General features: G+C 46.9%; 1 protein-coding gene across 1 annotated transcript in view; it reads right to left on the reverse strand.

Moving 5' to 3' along the window:
- Positions 1–1,494: 1,494 nt before the first annotated feature.
- Positions 1,495–16,913, reverse strand: part of LOC125756746 (cytochrome P450 2G1-like) — a 145,246-nt gene continuing 129,827 nt past the window's right edge. The window contains exons 5-6 of the mRNA XM_049411729.1: positions 15,376–15,680; positions 1,495–1,681 (exon numbers count right to left, since the gene is read on the reverse strand). Of these exons, the coding sequence (XP_049267686.1) occupies positions 1,495–1,681; positions 15,376–15,680 (492 nt within the window). The remainder of the gene's footprint in view (positions 1,682–15,375; positions 15,681–16,913) is intronic.

The following is a 16,913-nucleotide window of genomic DNA, read 5'->3' on the forward strand; positions in this document are numbered from 1 at the left end:
ACAGTAACTGATGCTGCTCGTTAGGGTGCAAGCTTGGTCAGATCAACGGTCGCATCGACTTCGTAGTCTCATCTCGCATGCAGCGCTGTGAAACTGGTTACAGTAGCGTAGCCAGAAAGTTTTTTCGGGGGAGGGGTTGAACCATACTTTATATATGTTCGTGCGTGCGTTTGTATGTGTGAGTGTATGTGCACACATGCAAAATTGAAAAAAATTCGGACAGGTGTGACCCCCCCAACCCCCTCCCCTGGCTATGCCAGTGACTGGTTACTTTCAATCTACACATGTACTACACATGTAATTGTGTATTAAAAAATTTGCAAGCTAGTATTTGCAATTTCACAGGCTTACGCGAGTGAACTTTGGAGGTGGTGCGCTGCGGTGGTTACACAATACCTGCATTGTTAATCATTTGAGCCTCAGTTTAACGCTAGACCTGCAACCGTGTCGAACGCGCTCTTGACGTCACGGACACTGCGAGAAGAAAGTTGTTTGAACAAATGTTGAAGGAGTCGAGATGGCCTTCTCACTGAAAACATGGGTTTCAATTTAGACAGCTCCGCATGTGGGGCTAAATTCTGTCCCCAACATGTCTCAGGGTAGATGAAACGCTGCTTTCAGCACACACAGAGAGGGATATTACACGAGAGACAAGGTAAGGGATAAATTTATAAAGTATTTTTTTGCGTGTCCGACCTTCTGGCCAACAAACAGTCGACGAGGTCACCACAGAACGGAGTGGGAGGGAGTGGCTGCGCCCTGATAAAAGGGGGGATCTAGACCCGATGACCTCCGCCCAACCCCCTTTACGGCGCACCGAGTAGACTATAGCTAGAAATATGGTAGCCTTCTTTTACATTCTGGGTCTTTACTCGGAAAAACACGATATGGTATTGCCATGTTGTTGTGATGAAGAAGGCTATAGTAAGAGTGGGAAATACGGAACTCTACTCCATTGGGCGAACTTGTGCTCGGAAAATAAAACTTAAAAAGAAGCAATACGCACTGTACACTGACAGTGGCGACATCGGTCGTGGGCCGTCGAGTAATACGATCATCGGCGGAACGCGCCCTCTTTTATAAATTAGTTATAGAACCTTCGAACGTTACCGCTGGTACTCGCGTAAGCTCCCGAATAATCTTGACTACTCGCGTGCTGCGCGAGTAGTTTGTTTTTACGAAACGGCACGGTGATGCCGACGGCAAAAACCCGCCGAGAGTTTTCATATAATTGCTGTAGCAATAATATTGCTACGCAGTTCATCAGCGTGCATAGCAGCTTAAGGCGCACTACGTGGACGATTTCGGGTCATGCGCAGTGCCGCAGGGAGTTCGTATTGCCGTCCGCGATAACCTCGCAGTCCAGAGCCCCGAGACGTTGAAGTAGCTTTTAAGACCTGAAGTATCCTTGAAGAAGCTTCTCGAAAGTCCGCGCCGGCGTATCGGCGTCCAGACTCTCATACCGTCACCTTGTTGGTATTCCATGTGGCGTCGTCAAAGATTGTAGTGACGACTGTCGATCCTGTTCTCGCTCTTGATACGTAAGCGGGCGAGCTGCTGAGCTTCTTGAGTGCGTCGCAGATAAGCAGCAACGTCGAGATTGTCTTCTTCGGTGACAGTTGGCAGCATAGCGTCGAGCAGCTTGAACGGCTTCAGGTGCTTTGGGTCTTGCACGGCCGTGCTGTAAGCGAAGTTTATCTACGGAAGATTGGTGTCCCAAGTCTTGTGTTCGACGTGTAGTTACATTGCCGGTATGTCGTCGAGGGTTTTATTCAGACGGTCGATGAGGCAATTCATCTGTGAATGATTGGCCGTTGTCCTTTGGTAACTTGTCTGGCTGTATTTCAATATCGCTAGCGTTAGGTCTGCAGTAAAAGCCGCACACCTATCGGTTATATGGACTTCTGAGGCACCGTGACGCGCTAGCATGTTCTCGACCATGTCCTGGCAGAGTCCTAAAAAAGTATACATGGCGGAGCTTATCGTCGAGGTACCAGTCGTTGAAGGCAGTTTCAAGCAAGCTTTCTGGATCTTCAAAGGTCGTTCCATAAAAAATCGTCGTTCCGTGACTTCGACGCGTCCACAAATCCCGTAACATTTGGTGAAAGTATGTGGATCCCCAGTACCAGCCGGGAACTTCGCTCCTGGGCGCTCCCCTTCATCGTGCTCTGATTGCCAACATGGCCGACGAGACCCCTCCCCAGTCGGTATCTTCGGCAGTCCACGTCATTTGCGGCGCCGTGTATCGTCAGCGAGATCCACCCATCTTCACCGGCTGAGGTGACGCGGACGTAGAAGATTGCTTGTGGAGATACGAATGAGTCAGCGCCAGTAACAAATGGGATAATGAAATGAAGCTTGGTCATGTCATATTTTATCTCGCGGACATCGCCCAACTGTGGTATCACAACCAAGAGCCTGAAATTTCAACTTGGTCCGATTTTAAGTCTTCCTTTACGGACGTCCTTACACAGGACAGCTCTTGCGTCAATGTGCGCAACAACCAGGCGAGAACTACGCGGGATACATCGATGATTTTCTGAATCTCTGAAGCCGCGTGAAGACTACCTGACGGCGGAGGAGAAAATCAAGCAAAACTGCAACTCGGCCTAGTTGGAACAAATTCATCCTTCACTTACTCGCGCTAAACACACAGAGACTACGGTTGAAAGTTGGGCGACTTGGTACGGAAACATCTTAGGAAAAAACTGCGCAGCAGGACGAGACACCAAGAAAGAACTGACGAAAACGAGCGCAGTTCTTTCTTGGTGTCTCGTCCTGCTGCGCAGTTTTTTTCTTAAGATGTACACAGAGACTAGAAGAGACTTACGAGGACAGGCGCGATCTAACAACTGATTTATTTTTCAGAATACACACATATTTAACAGCCCACTGTTCTGCTCGATCAGGTTAAAAAAATATGACAAGCGCACACAGCGTCACATGATCACACGCCTTAACGTTCTCACACCGGCACCAACTCTTTTCCAAGCAGAGAAACCGATTGGTGGCTAACACACTTACCTTTGTGCCTTTCAATGTGATAGGCCTCCGCTATCTCCCTACAAGTTTTATTTCGATGCCTGTGTAAAATAGTGGTACTTTCGAACCAAGGTGCGCATGCACACTCGCTACAATGCAACGCTAAATGTGTGCTAGGGTGACCTTTCAGACTGGACATGTGTTCTCTTAGTCTAGTGTTAATACACCTAGCAGTCTGCCCTAAGTACACATGACAACGGAATGTTGTATACTACATTGATGGCACAGTCAACAAACTGGTGCGTGTGTTTAATACTACAAATTCCTTGTGCACTGTTAAGTCTTTCACATTTTTGATCAATCAAGGCATATACACCTCCGATCTTGTTCTTGGCCGAGAACACCACCTTAACATCGTACTTTCCTGCTACTTTTTTTATTCTATGAGACAGCCCGTGCACATAAGGAATCACTACTACGTGGGAGCTAGAAACAGCCGGCCTTCCATTTTGCAGCGGCGGCTCGTTTTCCTTTATTAAGCTTTCTTTAGCTTTCTTGAGAGTCTGCTGTCACTAGCTTGCAACACCGACACCGGGTATCCTGCATCCTGCAGTCAAGCAACCTGTTCATGAAACGCGTCATGATCTCTGTGACAATAAAATTTTGACAATGGTGACCGAAAACAATTGGTGACTATGCCATTCTTAGCTATCTTTGAATGATCTCAAGCATAATTGAAAAGCGGCTTGCCAACCCTCGGCGAAAACGCCCAACACACGTGGTCAGACAAAAATTCTAGCTTTAGATCCAGATATTGAAGCTTATTATCAACCGGTTCCTCGGAAGTAAAAGTTAATCCTTTGCCGTGAGAATTAAAGGCCGCTAATGCAGTTCTTCTGAAATCATCCTCGCGAAGTTTGCAGCCTAGAACTAGGTGGTCATGTACATATCTGAAGACCTTGTGCACAAAACCATTTAGACACCTTGCCAGATCCCTATCTATACTACCCATGAATATTTTGCTTAGGACAGGGGCAACCTTCGACCCAATGCATACACCTCTTGCCTGAATGTACATTTTTCGCGGGAACCCACGTGGGTGTTCACTAAATAAAAGTGCAACAACTCGTGGAACGACTTAATGGGCATCCGCACGTGTTGCGAAATGTCACTTCATCATTATCTTCTGTTATGCAATCTTTTACACAGTTCATCAACGGCGCATGCGGCAAGGAGTAGTAAAAATCCTGAACACCTATGCTGATGCCCCAGCTGTTCCATTTACTATCAGCCGCCAAGAATTCTGCAAGGCCTTCCGAATTACTCAGCAAAAATGGATCTTTCACTTCCAAAGAATTCAACATTTTTTGCAAATGCCCTGGAACATGGCAATGCCAAGCACCTTTCTCCGACACTATCGGCCTAAACGGAATTTCCTGCTTATAGGTTTTTGCGGTAAAAAATACAGCCAATTTCATGCCTTTTGAATTCTTGACACTGCAGGCAAGTTTTTCTAGGTTACACTTTAACTTCTCAACAGCCTTCTTCTTCACGCTTTCCACATTGGCATCACATTCTGTAAAGCACTTGCGCATCGCCGCAAAAGCTTTTTCTACATACAAGGCCTCAGGTACAACACCCTTTCTTTGTCAACTTGAACAACCCTAAACTTCTTGTCACCCAAGTACTTCGCAGTTTGTACAATGCTAGGCATAGAGTTGCGGCTTACCGGCGCTTGGGCCACAATGTCCACACACTCTACCACACATCTGTCCTTTTCCTTCTCTGGTACATGACGGGCAAAGTCCCTTGTCAGAGATAACCTGTCGACAATGTCAAGCCCTGGCTCAACGCAGAACTTTGGTCCCAACCACAGGATACCATGCCGGCGTTCATGCACAGTTGCGTCCCCTAGTAGTAGAAGGCTTCCTTTTGGCGGCTATTTTTTCTTCTTGGGTAAGTTGCGGCGGACATTGTTCCATAGGGCCTCAGTCACAATGTTCGTCTGTCTACACCAATTACGAAAGGCTTCCACATTGAGACGGCCATCCGAAGCAGACACACAAGCCACATTTAGGCAATCCTTGAAATGCCTGACCGGTCTCCGGCTCTCCGATCGCATAATCTTGCTGATTCTTTGCCCATGTCCAACGAACGGGGGTAACCATCCAACCAGTAGCAAAACATCTGCTGGACACTGTCCAATTTTTAGGAACCAGCTCAGCACGCGTGATCGGCATTCGCAGGCCGCGATAAACGGCACCAAAACAGATGGATTAGTTAAGTCAAAATTAGGACATAGAGAAAGAGGGCCGGAAGAAAATCTTGTTCGCACAGAGCTCATGACGCGTTTCATGAACAGGTTGCTCGACTGCAGGATGCGGGATACCCGGTGTCGGTGTTGTAAGCTAATGGCAGCAGACTCTTAAGTAAGCTAAAACAGGAAAACGAGCCGTCGTTGCAAAAGGGAGGGCCGCCTGTTTCTAGCTCCCACGTAGTAGTGATTCCTTATGTGCACGGAATGTCTCATAGAATAAAAAAGGTAGCAGGAAAGTACGATGTTAAGGTGGTGTTCTCGGCCAAGAACAAGAACGGAGGTGTATGTGTCTTGGTTAATCAAAAATGTGAAAGACTTAACAGTGCACAAGGAATTTGTAGTATTAAACACACGCACCAGTTTGTTGACTGTGCCATCAATGTAGTATACAACATTCCGTTGTCATGTGTACTTAGGGCAGACTGCTAGGTGTATTAACACTAGACTAAGAGAACACATGTCCAGTCTGAAAGGTCACCCTAGGCCCGTCAAGTCAGATCCGCATGCCACAAGCTGAGCCTTGTTGCCACCACTGATGCCAAAAGAGCAAAGGAGACACCTGCGTTTGAGCGTGTTATTTCATCTGTCATGTCTAAATGCACTGCTTTGCGGAATTGCGCCCGTAGACCACATTCATCGGAAATTATTGTTTCTATTTCGGGCCACTCTCTTAAAACACCTTGTGCTACGCGCTGGAATTCGCTGTATGACAGCATACAAGCGTTGCTTAGTTCGAAAGAGAAACTTCGAGAATGTTGTAATAAGCTGAAGTTACAGATATTTCAGGAGAGAGACTTTTCATTTATGACAGAGTATTGCGACGTCCTTCAGCCGATCTCACCCGCCCTCAGTCGGCTACAAGCACAGTCCGACTGTTTCTACGGCGAGCTTGTTCCAACCCTTTTTACAATTAGATCAAGGCTCGAAGAAAAATCGTGCGTGAAATACGCGTACTGCAAGCAACATTTGCTGGCAGTCATGGATGAGTTTCTGCGTAGGTTTGACGACTTCCTCCAAATTAAACTCGGTGCAGAAGACGCAGTCACTGCGGCTGTTCTTCATCCGTATTTTAAGCTGCGCTGGTTGTCGGGAGCGGATCCGGAGACTTGCAGTCATGTCCAGCAACTCGCAGAGAAAGCCGTCCTTGAGTCGTTGGCGACGGCTAGTGACATTGCTGGGGCTTCTCCGCGCCCTTCCACTTCAGCAACTAACGCATCGAACGAGTTCTCCTTTGAACAAGGCGAGTGCGCAGTAGAGCCGGGTTATCAAGAAGCAGAGGCAAAACTTGCATTTCTAAAATATCTACGCGACCCCGACATGATATCGCGATGATACAGTACTACCAATGCCTGAAGGCGGCATTCATTAGGTATAGCACGCCTACCTGCTCATCTGCTCCCGTAGAAAGGTTGTTCTCCTTTGCGTCTTTGATTTGTCGCCCTCACCATTTGTCGATTTCAGATAGTCGATGTGAGCAGCTCCTGCTCCTGAAATCTCTTAAATGAGATTTCAACCATCTAACTCTCGCACCGTCGGATATGTTGCTATACAAATATACTCAGTTACAAGCTAAGAGGAAAGGTGAGCTCCGCCCAAAGAATCGCGACCTACCTGCCCTTCACCTGTGAAATACAGTTGCGCTTCCTGCTTTCCACTCCAACCGTAACAACATTGTCTCGGCTAATGTAAATACTACGCATATTCAGGATCGCCGTTAGTGCATAAAACATTACGTTTGGCTGAACAGCGATGTCAGAATCCCTGACGAAATTTACCAGGACGTTCAATTTCCGACTTAAAATCCGCGAAACAAACGTGTCTGTATGGGTAAGTCAGCTATCAAACTCTTGAGAAGTGCTTGACCTCACGAAAATGAGTAAGAGGTATTGGATGGCGCATTTATGGAAGTTCTCCCTGTGGGAGGGACAGCAAAGTCCTTACAAAGCAAGCATTTGCCTAAAGGTGTATGTTGGCGTAGTGAACGTTTTGTTGTATTTTTTTTGGGAGAATTTTTTATATCAACCATAATTTATTCGTTAGCACAAATGCTTTCCTATCAGGCCTTGTTCTTGCATTCCATACAGTATCTAGGTCCATGTACTGTCATTTTCTTTCTGCTTGCTTCGATTTCTTTTGTAACGTGTTGCCAAAATAAATTCTCTCGTTTATTCTTTCTTTTATCTGTCTGTGTCATTCTTAATATTCGCATATTTCTATTGCACTTCGGTTTACAGTTATCTCAATGCCATCTTGTAGAGAAAAATAAATAGTCTGGGTGTGCCTAGAGTGAACAGTAACAGAAAATCTGCTTACGACTTAGTTGAATGGCAAAATCGAGTGCGCAATATGGATATAAGGATTATAAGGAGACGCATGAAATATGTTAGGAAGGTGCCTCGAAAAGCATTGTAGTACCATGTACTCCTTTCTCATGAACGTCCCCACCCGCCACGGCGGCAGAGTGGTTAATGCGCTCGACTGCTGGCCTGAAGGTCGCGGAATCGAATCCCGGCCGTAAAGGCCGAAATTCGATAGCGGCGTTATACTTGAGTCCCGTGCAGTACTGTACTTAATTTTAGGAGCATCTTAAAGAACACCACATGGTCCAAACTTTCAGAGCCGTCAACTACGGCATCCCTCATAATTATATCGTGGTTTGGAGATGTAAACCTCATCAACTATTATTGTGATCGTCCCCGCGTGCTCTTTCATGACATTTTCCACAAGCAGTGAAATTTCCAGTGTGTGATCTTACTTGGCAGGCTGACGACGCCTTTTGCTGAGAAACATCGTAACTAATAATGTTAAAGCACGATTCGTTTCATTATATATATATATATATATATATATATATATATATATATATATATATATATATATATATATATATATATATATATATATATATCCTTTCTGAGTCACATTTTTTTTTTGCTGTCACAGATCACAAAGTAATTCGAGCAATCAGTGTCAAGAGTGTGAGCAGCGGAGGTATCCTGCGACACTTTTACCGCTACGATGTCTGGAATTCTCTGGTAGAGAGAAATTATTACAAAAAATGCACATTAGTGAATCCGTCCATAACGAGCGCTTTACGCAAGCAAATAAGTAGAATTTAAGAAGTCATTGCGGTTTTGTATAGAAGATCCGTCACAAAATATGTCGCTACGAGCGGTGTTACTCCTGTACACTTGTCCCGTGGTCCGGTACTGCGTAAACGATATACGCGTACGGACCAGGTTAAACTCAAAGTCGTAATTGCGGCATCGGGCCGAGGTTTTGCATTGCCGTTTTTGTAATTAGGTGGGAAACCACTACTTCGTTGGCAAGTAGAGCATCGACTTCCATGAATTAAAAAACCACAAAAAAACGCTGACAGCGTAGCTTATAGATAGTTGTCTGTTTAGCAGCCAACAGAGCCCCAATAAGTTGTTTGGGAATGAAAACTATAGAACTATAGCCAGAAAACAACAGTTGTTGAGATAGTAACACATATTTCATTCAAGTTAAACGTGGTTGGTCGCAGTTCTGAAATTCTAAAGCAAACACTCCTGTTCATAGGCGTTTTGTGCTGCATTATATATATCTATAATAAGAAATTTATAAATGTATCGAAGTATCTTAAGATACAAATGGCAAGTATCGTATCGGATACAATTATTGAAGTGGTATCTTGTATCTGTATCCGAAATACTTCTTGCCTTAGAATAACAGAGAGCTGAGCTAGTTGGTAAGTATTCATTCTAAAAAGACAGGGCGTGCAAACACGGACACAAGAAAGAAGTCAGGACACCACAAACGCCGGCGTTTGTGGTGTCCTGACTTCTTTGTTGTGTCCGTGTTTGCACGCCCTGTCTTTGTAGAATGAATACTTCTTGCCCGAGTATCTTGTATCGTATCGCGATACAATTTCAAAGCATCTTTGCCCACCCCTGCACGTATCCAGTCGCGTACAGCTGCGTTCATCCGGGGCCATACGTAGCGCGATGAAACAAGGCGTTGCGAGGCACAAACGCCGGGGTGAGCGAGCTGGTGCAGGGTGTCGAAAAGCTGCTTGCTTAACGTGCTAGGGACATATGGTCTGTGTGTGCCTGTGGAACTGTCACAAACGAGATTGACACCATCAAGCAGGATATCGTTCAATCGCAGTGCTGTTTTAGATGAGCGCAGTTCTATGAGCTCGGCATCATTAGCTTGGTGTGCTGCGAGCATCTGCACATCGAGTGGCGCTACACACCTGTCACTGCACCGCTTACGCCGTCATCGCTGCTTGACACTCTCAACAGCCTACGCCATATGCTCGACCTGCAATGCCGCCCCATGCCTTGCTGGCGACTGCGAATTCTGGGCCACTTCACTACGCGCGGTTCCTGGCTCCGTTTTTCCGCTGCCAAGACGCTTGGCGAGCACCGGGCAACAGGACCACCTGGCAGTGGTGGCGCTTGACACGTCGCCCACCACTGCCTCCGATGTCATCTTTTTCTCTTCGACACCGTGGCCGCGTCTGATCATTCGTCGTTACAGACACCACCTAAGTACACCACGGATGCTCGACCCGATCGCCAGTCCCCATCTTCGCGACGACGCTGTCTATCACCCATGCGTCCACAAACGGCTACAGAAGAGGGAATGAAGAGGAAGATACAACTTTATTGACGCCATGAAATGGGTCAGGTGAGGGGGGATGGGTTCAGGGAAGAGGAAGAGGATGGGCCCTCGGGCCGCTCTAGGTGGCCGAAAGTCCTTGCACTTAAGCGAGCCCCATGGCCCAGCACACAATTCGGAGTTGGTCGTCCGGTCGTGAGCTGCGCAAAGCAGCCTACCATCGCTCCTGCTTCACAGCCCCCGCGAAGGGGGAATGCAGCTTGTTTGGACTGTGACAATATACATCTACGTAATTAAAGTCGGCTCGCGGACTCTAGCAGAGACGACAATCAGGCATCACCCTGATGAATTTGGAAATCGATGAAGTGGGAAATCAAGCTACCCGTTTGGAGCCGCAAGACGGCATTCGTCTTGCGAACCGATCTGGCCGCAAGCATTCAGACGCTGATGTGCTGTCCCGCTTGGTGCTAGCGTCTGATACGGCTTTTCCGTCAGCTTCTCCGGCTTCTATGTCGTAAATCAATATCGCAGACATGTCATCGGAGCGACGCAAGGATGCGTGTGTTTGCCCGCCCAAAGAACTATCCATCGTGAAGCCACCTATTTCGCTGTTCGAGACGTTCTGCTCTGTCGACGGAATTACGGGTCCGATGGCTAGAGCCCGCAGCGTGTGACACCTCATCACATGCGCACGCAAATGTGCGCTGCTTTCCGCACCGAACGGTAAAGTACTTACGTCGGCTTTGTCAAGATGTATAACCGCCTGCGTCAGCGACAGTACTGGCGCGTCATGTATACATTTGAGTGCAAGTAGATCCGCGCTTGCACTACCTGTCAGCGACGCGAGGCTCCACCTGAACGACCGGCCTCTTCCACATTTCACATTTCCACATTTCAGCCTCTTGCTTGCCCGGGCCGCCCATTGGGTCGCTTTGATATTGACTTATACGGCCCGCTTCCCTTGACCACTGCTAGGAACCGGTAGATGACAGTCGGCGTAGGCCCCTTCACTCGTTACCAGTGACTATAGCTTTGCGCACGGCAGCAGCCACGGAAGTTGCGTTTTTCGTCTCACGCAGCTTCTTCCGGCGCCACAGTGCTCTCCATTAACTTTCGAGCGACAGAGGACGTGTTTTCCTGTCTGACGCTGTTGAAGTCGTGCTGGTTCGCCACAACATTGCTCGTCGCATGACAACCGCATATCATCCGCAAACCAATGGCCTAACTGAACGGTCCAATTGCACTGTCAGTGGTATGGAGACAGTGTGCACCGCATCAAACCAAACTAATTGGGACGCCGTACTTACTTTTATGACGTATGCGTGGAACACTGCTATGCAAGCGACCACAGTATTTTTGCCTTTCTTCCTCATGTATGGAAGTGAGCCAGCATGCACGCAGGACACTATGCTTCTTTAGTCACCTGACGCATACGAGTATAGTCCAATTTCGAACGTTGCCAGGTACGCAGAAGATTCTCGAGAGCTCGCCCGTTCATTTACGGCAGAACACCAAGCTCACCAGAGCAGTAGGTATGGCGATCGACACCTTCCTGCCTCCCTTCGTTTGGCTTTGGGTTCCCCCGAATACTCCTGCGCTTTCTTCTAAATTACTGGTCCGATATAACGGCACATACCAGATAATCGCTCGGAGTTCTCCTGTAAGTTACGAGGTCAAGCCCTTGACACCACCCCAGCACTTGCGTCGTCGTGGCCAAGAAATCGTCTATTCGCATCAACCCATACTATGACCCCGACATACTCTCAAAGCCTTATGTCGCCCCGGCGACGAAGGAAACGAGCAAGCAAGCGACAGCGTTAATTGTGGCTCGTGGCACGTTGGAGCGAGTGCATATAAGAATTTATTCATCTCTACGCGTTCTCTTTCAGGCCGGCGTTGTAGCAGCGAGAGTTGGCGGTCATTCTGTGAGATTAGTCTATAATTGCCTATGTGCGCGCGACACCAGATTTGTTATCTGTTTGGTATGTGAATGTCTGGTGGAATATACACGTCGACCGGTAAAACTACATACAGTCAAACCTCGATGATACGAATCTCACGGGACCACCAAAATATTCGTATCATCCGAAATTTGTATCACCAGAAAGCATGGAAAATCAGCATGGGACAAAAGAGAGCTGGCCTACATTTTCATTTATCGTTTTGAGGGCCGCAGCAATGTCAGGAAGAACCCTGAACGATTGTCAGTTAAGTTTTTAGATGTCGGCAATCATACCAGCACTCGAAATATACGGCCCGTACACGCGTATTTAATTATTGAAGCAGGTGCGTTGAGACCCGCGACAGCAGTAGCCCCTTCCAAATTTTAGTATGCTTTTTTGCAAGACACCGAAGTACTGCAGCGAAAGTAACAGCAGAAGCGCTTTGGCACGATGGATCAAGGCCACAAAATTAGAGAACCGCGGCCCTGTGTCGTGATTTTGTTATCGCGGAGGTGTTGGGGATGTATTTTGGGACATTTACGGCCGTGTCCGCAGAAATGCGGCTTCAACAGTCACGCATGTTCGCGTTGTGAGGCCTGACTCCATCGCCAAGACCGTCCTCGCCTTCTTTCGGTACTCGTCCACCTTTCATAGGATGTCTGATGCACGAGGCCGGCACGTGTAAACAAAGCACAAAGACAGCAGCCCGCGTCGAAACGTTAGAAAAAAAAGCATGGCGCTAATGTCCTCTCTAATCTAAACGCGAAGGCCCACAGAGGCACATAAGAGCCTCAAAGATTCGCTCACACAATCTCGGAGGTCGCGACGCATCTCTGGAGGTTTATTCTGACCGTAACAAAAGTGTTTTCCTTACACCGTGATTCTGACGGAGGATTTGGAGGTGCGGCGCGTATGCCGACGCTTGCGTTCCCGCCCTCGCACGTGCTTGGCGCGTCTTCCGCGACAGCGCGAACAGCACCTCTTCGTACCTGGGCGGTAGCGTACGTTTGCATGAAACGTCGCTGGGTGAAAATCGGTTTGCGACAATCGTACTCCATTACAATGCAGGCCAATGGGCCTTGGCCAGAACCAACGAAAAATTTGTATCGCCCCGAAATTTCTATAAGCTGTGATGGTATCACCGAGGTTTCACTGAATCTTAGTTTGTGTACTTGTCTACTACACTGTCATGCTGTCATTGTTTCGCGTTTCAGGTGAAACTGCTTTGGTGGACACGGTACCACGGCGCCGTGGTCCCGTGTCCTTTCTTGTCCCGTCTTTTTAGCGCTGTTTTTCACTCGTAATCATGAACCAACCAGCCCAAATGCGTACCCTACTACAGAAACTGTTTTTTGTTTTTGCGATACTGCAGTTCTGCAAGCATCTTCGTGATAGTACTGCGGTACGCAGTGCCTTTTTACGTTCTATCTTGTAAACTTTCCTCTCTGTGTTTATCGTGTCGATTAAACTTGAAAACATGGGGAACTCGAAAGCCGTGGCTTTCGCATAAAAACCGGATCACATAGTGCGCGACGACGAAAGATTTGAGGGCATATAAAACTAAACTTAAAATTTTAGGTAGTCCTTGCGCGATCTCGCGAGCCCCGCTTCTGTGATGCCAAAACCGCCGAGCTTACACGCCAATATTGGCAGACGTCATGCAGTCTAGACGGAGTTAAATTCAGTCCAACTGGATAATTTGGAAGTAGCGCGTATCTCGCCACTATACAATATTTTTGTGAAACGCAGAAATCCTACTAAAACGTAGAAAGTTACATAAAGAAAATCAAGAAAGAAGACAGCAACACATATGCACACAAGACACATACAGAAAAAAAAGCAAAAAAAGAACGCAGAATATCTTTTAGATGTTGCGGAAGTGACGCGTCACCGTGAAATCCTGTCCGTAGAACGCTGTTTGCGGGCAGCATAGGCATGGTGTGGGGCAGCCTCGGCATTTCTTTTAGGGTTCGTCAGTATCTGAAACACCCGCCTCAGAAGGAGCATCACGAGAGTTCGGCATTAAATTTTTGTTGGCTATAAATTTTGCTGATGTGCGCAATCCCTCATTTTGACTCTACATCTTGTCCTGCAGAGAGAATTTTTTGCACTACCACACAATTAAGCAAAGCCTACATAGAAGCCATTTCCACAACTGTTTTGCACCATCGGTACAACGAGCGTAGGGGCCTAGGTTCGAGCAGGAAGAATAAAATTTGTTGTTATTTTTTTCTGCGATGATTATCGTCTTAGGTGGCCAAGACAGGGACAATTTAGATCTTTATTCTAGAAAAAGGGAGTGCACCTGTTTTAACCCAGGGCTGACACTTTGACACTTAAGCCCACCAATGTAGTTAATTTCAAGGTAAGGTACAAATTCAAATCCACTGATGTGCATATGGTTGCGTCAAGCACTCAGTAACAAAATATCTCGAAAACTAAAGACGGACGCAGTCTTAACAAATAAATACACGCCACCTAAGCTTCGTCCAAAATACAGATAATACTGAGTCCAGTTATCGCGAAAACTTAGTTTGCCAAGAAAAAAGCCACGCCTGTATACGTCCCCTGTTCCAGCGCTAATTTCGCTCATTGTGCTCAGATAGACATCGGCGTATAAATGTATGCTTGACTAGGGGCTGCATGCCGAAACATTTTATCACAATTATGACTAACATGACTTGAGAGTTACAAGCATGAGCAAAAGCTATATAGTGTTGGAAGCGCTTCTCCGCTCGGATGATGCCTGTGCAAGTTTTGTAACGTTCCGTTGGAGGACAAGAAGAAGTGAAACGTACCTGACGACTGATATGGGAGTACGTTCAACGTTTTCTGAGAAATTGCAAATTGTAATTTCGAAGAATACATAAAATCTTCTAGACATTTAAAGAAATTATTAAGGAATACGCGGCAAAGAAGCTCTTAATGTAAAGCTAACAAACGTCCCTATTACAAACAGGAGACATAAGTTGAGTTTTCGCGCACTATCGTTTTCCTTTATTACAAATGGTTAGTACATTTCAATAAACAACTAGAAATAACGCTCGCAATGCTTTTCTCCGCTTCATCACCTGTCGGCTTCATACGGCTTGTCCTACAGAAAACAGGCCCCTCGATCGATTGCCTTTTTTTGTTCAAACAGTCGAGGCACATGGCCCTATCTTCACCGCTGCACGCGCGCTCGAGTGCTCGCACATCGGCATTTAAAAAGGAAAAATTATGCTTAGGCCACACCCTGGCATTTTGATTTGAGCGCGGAATTTTGTCAAGGTTCTACACTAGATTAAATTCTTCTGCTCGCTTTTGAAGAGACATGCCGCAGGTTCTCGTTTAAAGTGTTCGTGTTGTTCGTACTGTGTACCTGCCCATCTGCGAAAGGCGTAGAAATTGCTCCTGAACAGCGAAATTAAACATCTCACACAAAAATTCCAGTAATGCCTCCGCCTTGTTATGTCACCGCCTTTCGGCGAGCATGTCCACTTTGCGATTTCAAGGCCGAACCTTGCAATCCTGCATGGCGGTCTTTACCTCATGTAGTCGGTGATGTCCTCGGCCAGCCTAGTGACGGCTGAGCAGCGCGTCCTCGGGAGGACACGCTGTGACGCTCGTCTCAGCCAGCCAGGCAGCCATTCGATGGAGAAGTCGAGTCCAGATTGGAAAAAGGCGGCAACGAGAGCGTCCAACCGGCGCCGTTTAGGGTCGTCCAGGTCGTGGCGTCTGCCAAACAGGTAGAAGTTAATGTTGTTCAGAACGCTGGCAGCCAAGTACGGCCGCGATGGCACTGGCTTGCCTCCTGCGTCTGCGATCTTTGCCACCAGGTGCCGCGCTTCCTCCTGCATTATGGAAGTTCACTGCTGAGCAAATACACTGCCCTATACAAAAAGAGAGTGATTGATACCCAGAGAAAAGAAATGGGGACAGCTAGGCTGCGAAGACTGAAAAAAACAGCGGAGCTAGTAGCCTTCTCCTCACATCACTCGTCCTCACCCTCACATCCGTTTCCCACCCCATGACTATGCCATGACTTACCCTGTTCTCCTTACATCATTCCTTTGCTATGCTATACTATTTGCTTTATTTATTTTCATACTCTCAGCGCCCGAGGGCATTACAGAGAGGAGTGGCTTGACAGCAGTACATCAATAACTGCAATTTTGAAGACGGCAGATTCTTCGATTGCAGCTGGATTCTTCGATTGCAGGTGGTTCCAGTCACTGCTTGTTTGCGGCAAAAAAAAGCATGACAAGTGTTATTGCGGTATATGGGAACTTTAAGATGATGGCCGAACCGTGGTGATACATAATCTGGGGGAAGGAAAAGATAATTTTTAAGTGGTGGATTCGTTTAAACGATTTTGTGAAATAGGTTCAGGCGGAAGTACTTACGGCGTGACTTAAGTGTTGGTAGACCTAGGGTAGCTTTCATTGAAGAAACACTGGCGTAGCGGTTGTAATTAGAAAGCACAAAACGAGCTGCATGGTTCTGAACGGACTCAAGGGCTGTAGTTAATACGGAGCTAAATGGATCCCAAATAGAACAAGCGTATTCTATTTTGGATCTAACAAGCGTTGTGTACAACTTAGGTTTTGAATATGAAGGAACGAATGAAAAATGACGGCGGAGGAATCCAAGCATGCGATTAGCGTTATTAATTACATGTTCAACATGCATATTCCAAGAGAGGTTGTGGGTTATATGCACGCCAAGATAACGATAACTAGTAACGGGGTCTTCATGGCTATGTTATGCTTTGCCCCCTCCTCGCCCTCTCTTTCCTTTCCCACACCATTGCTATGCTATTCCATCCTCTTCACCCTTACTTGCATTTCCCGCCCCTTACTGTACTATACTGTACCATACTATACATAGCTATGCTACGCTTCCGCTTCGCTTTACACAGCTGCCGCCACTAAAACTCGAACAGCTCCCCATTTTGATAGAATCGAGGAGTCATTCCACTCTCTGATGGCGGATGACCCTCTTCAGCACAACTGACGCAGAGGTGACACAGCCATGGCCAATCACATAACCTGCAACTAAATCCGAAATGAATTTAGCGCACGCTC

The sequence above is a fragment of the Rhipicephalus sanguineus genome, chromosome 1, assembly GCF_013339695.2.
Source record: "Rhipicephalus sanguineus isolate Rsan-2018 chromosome 1, BIME_Rsan_1.4, whole genome shotgun sequence".
NCBI classification, from domain to species: Eukaryota; Metazoa; Arthropoda; class Arachnida; order Ixodida; family Ixodidae; genus Rhipicephalus; species Rhipicephalus sanguineus.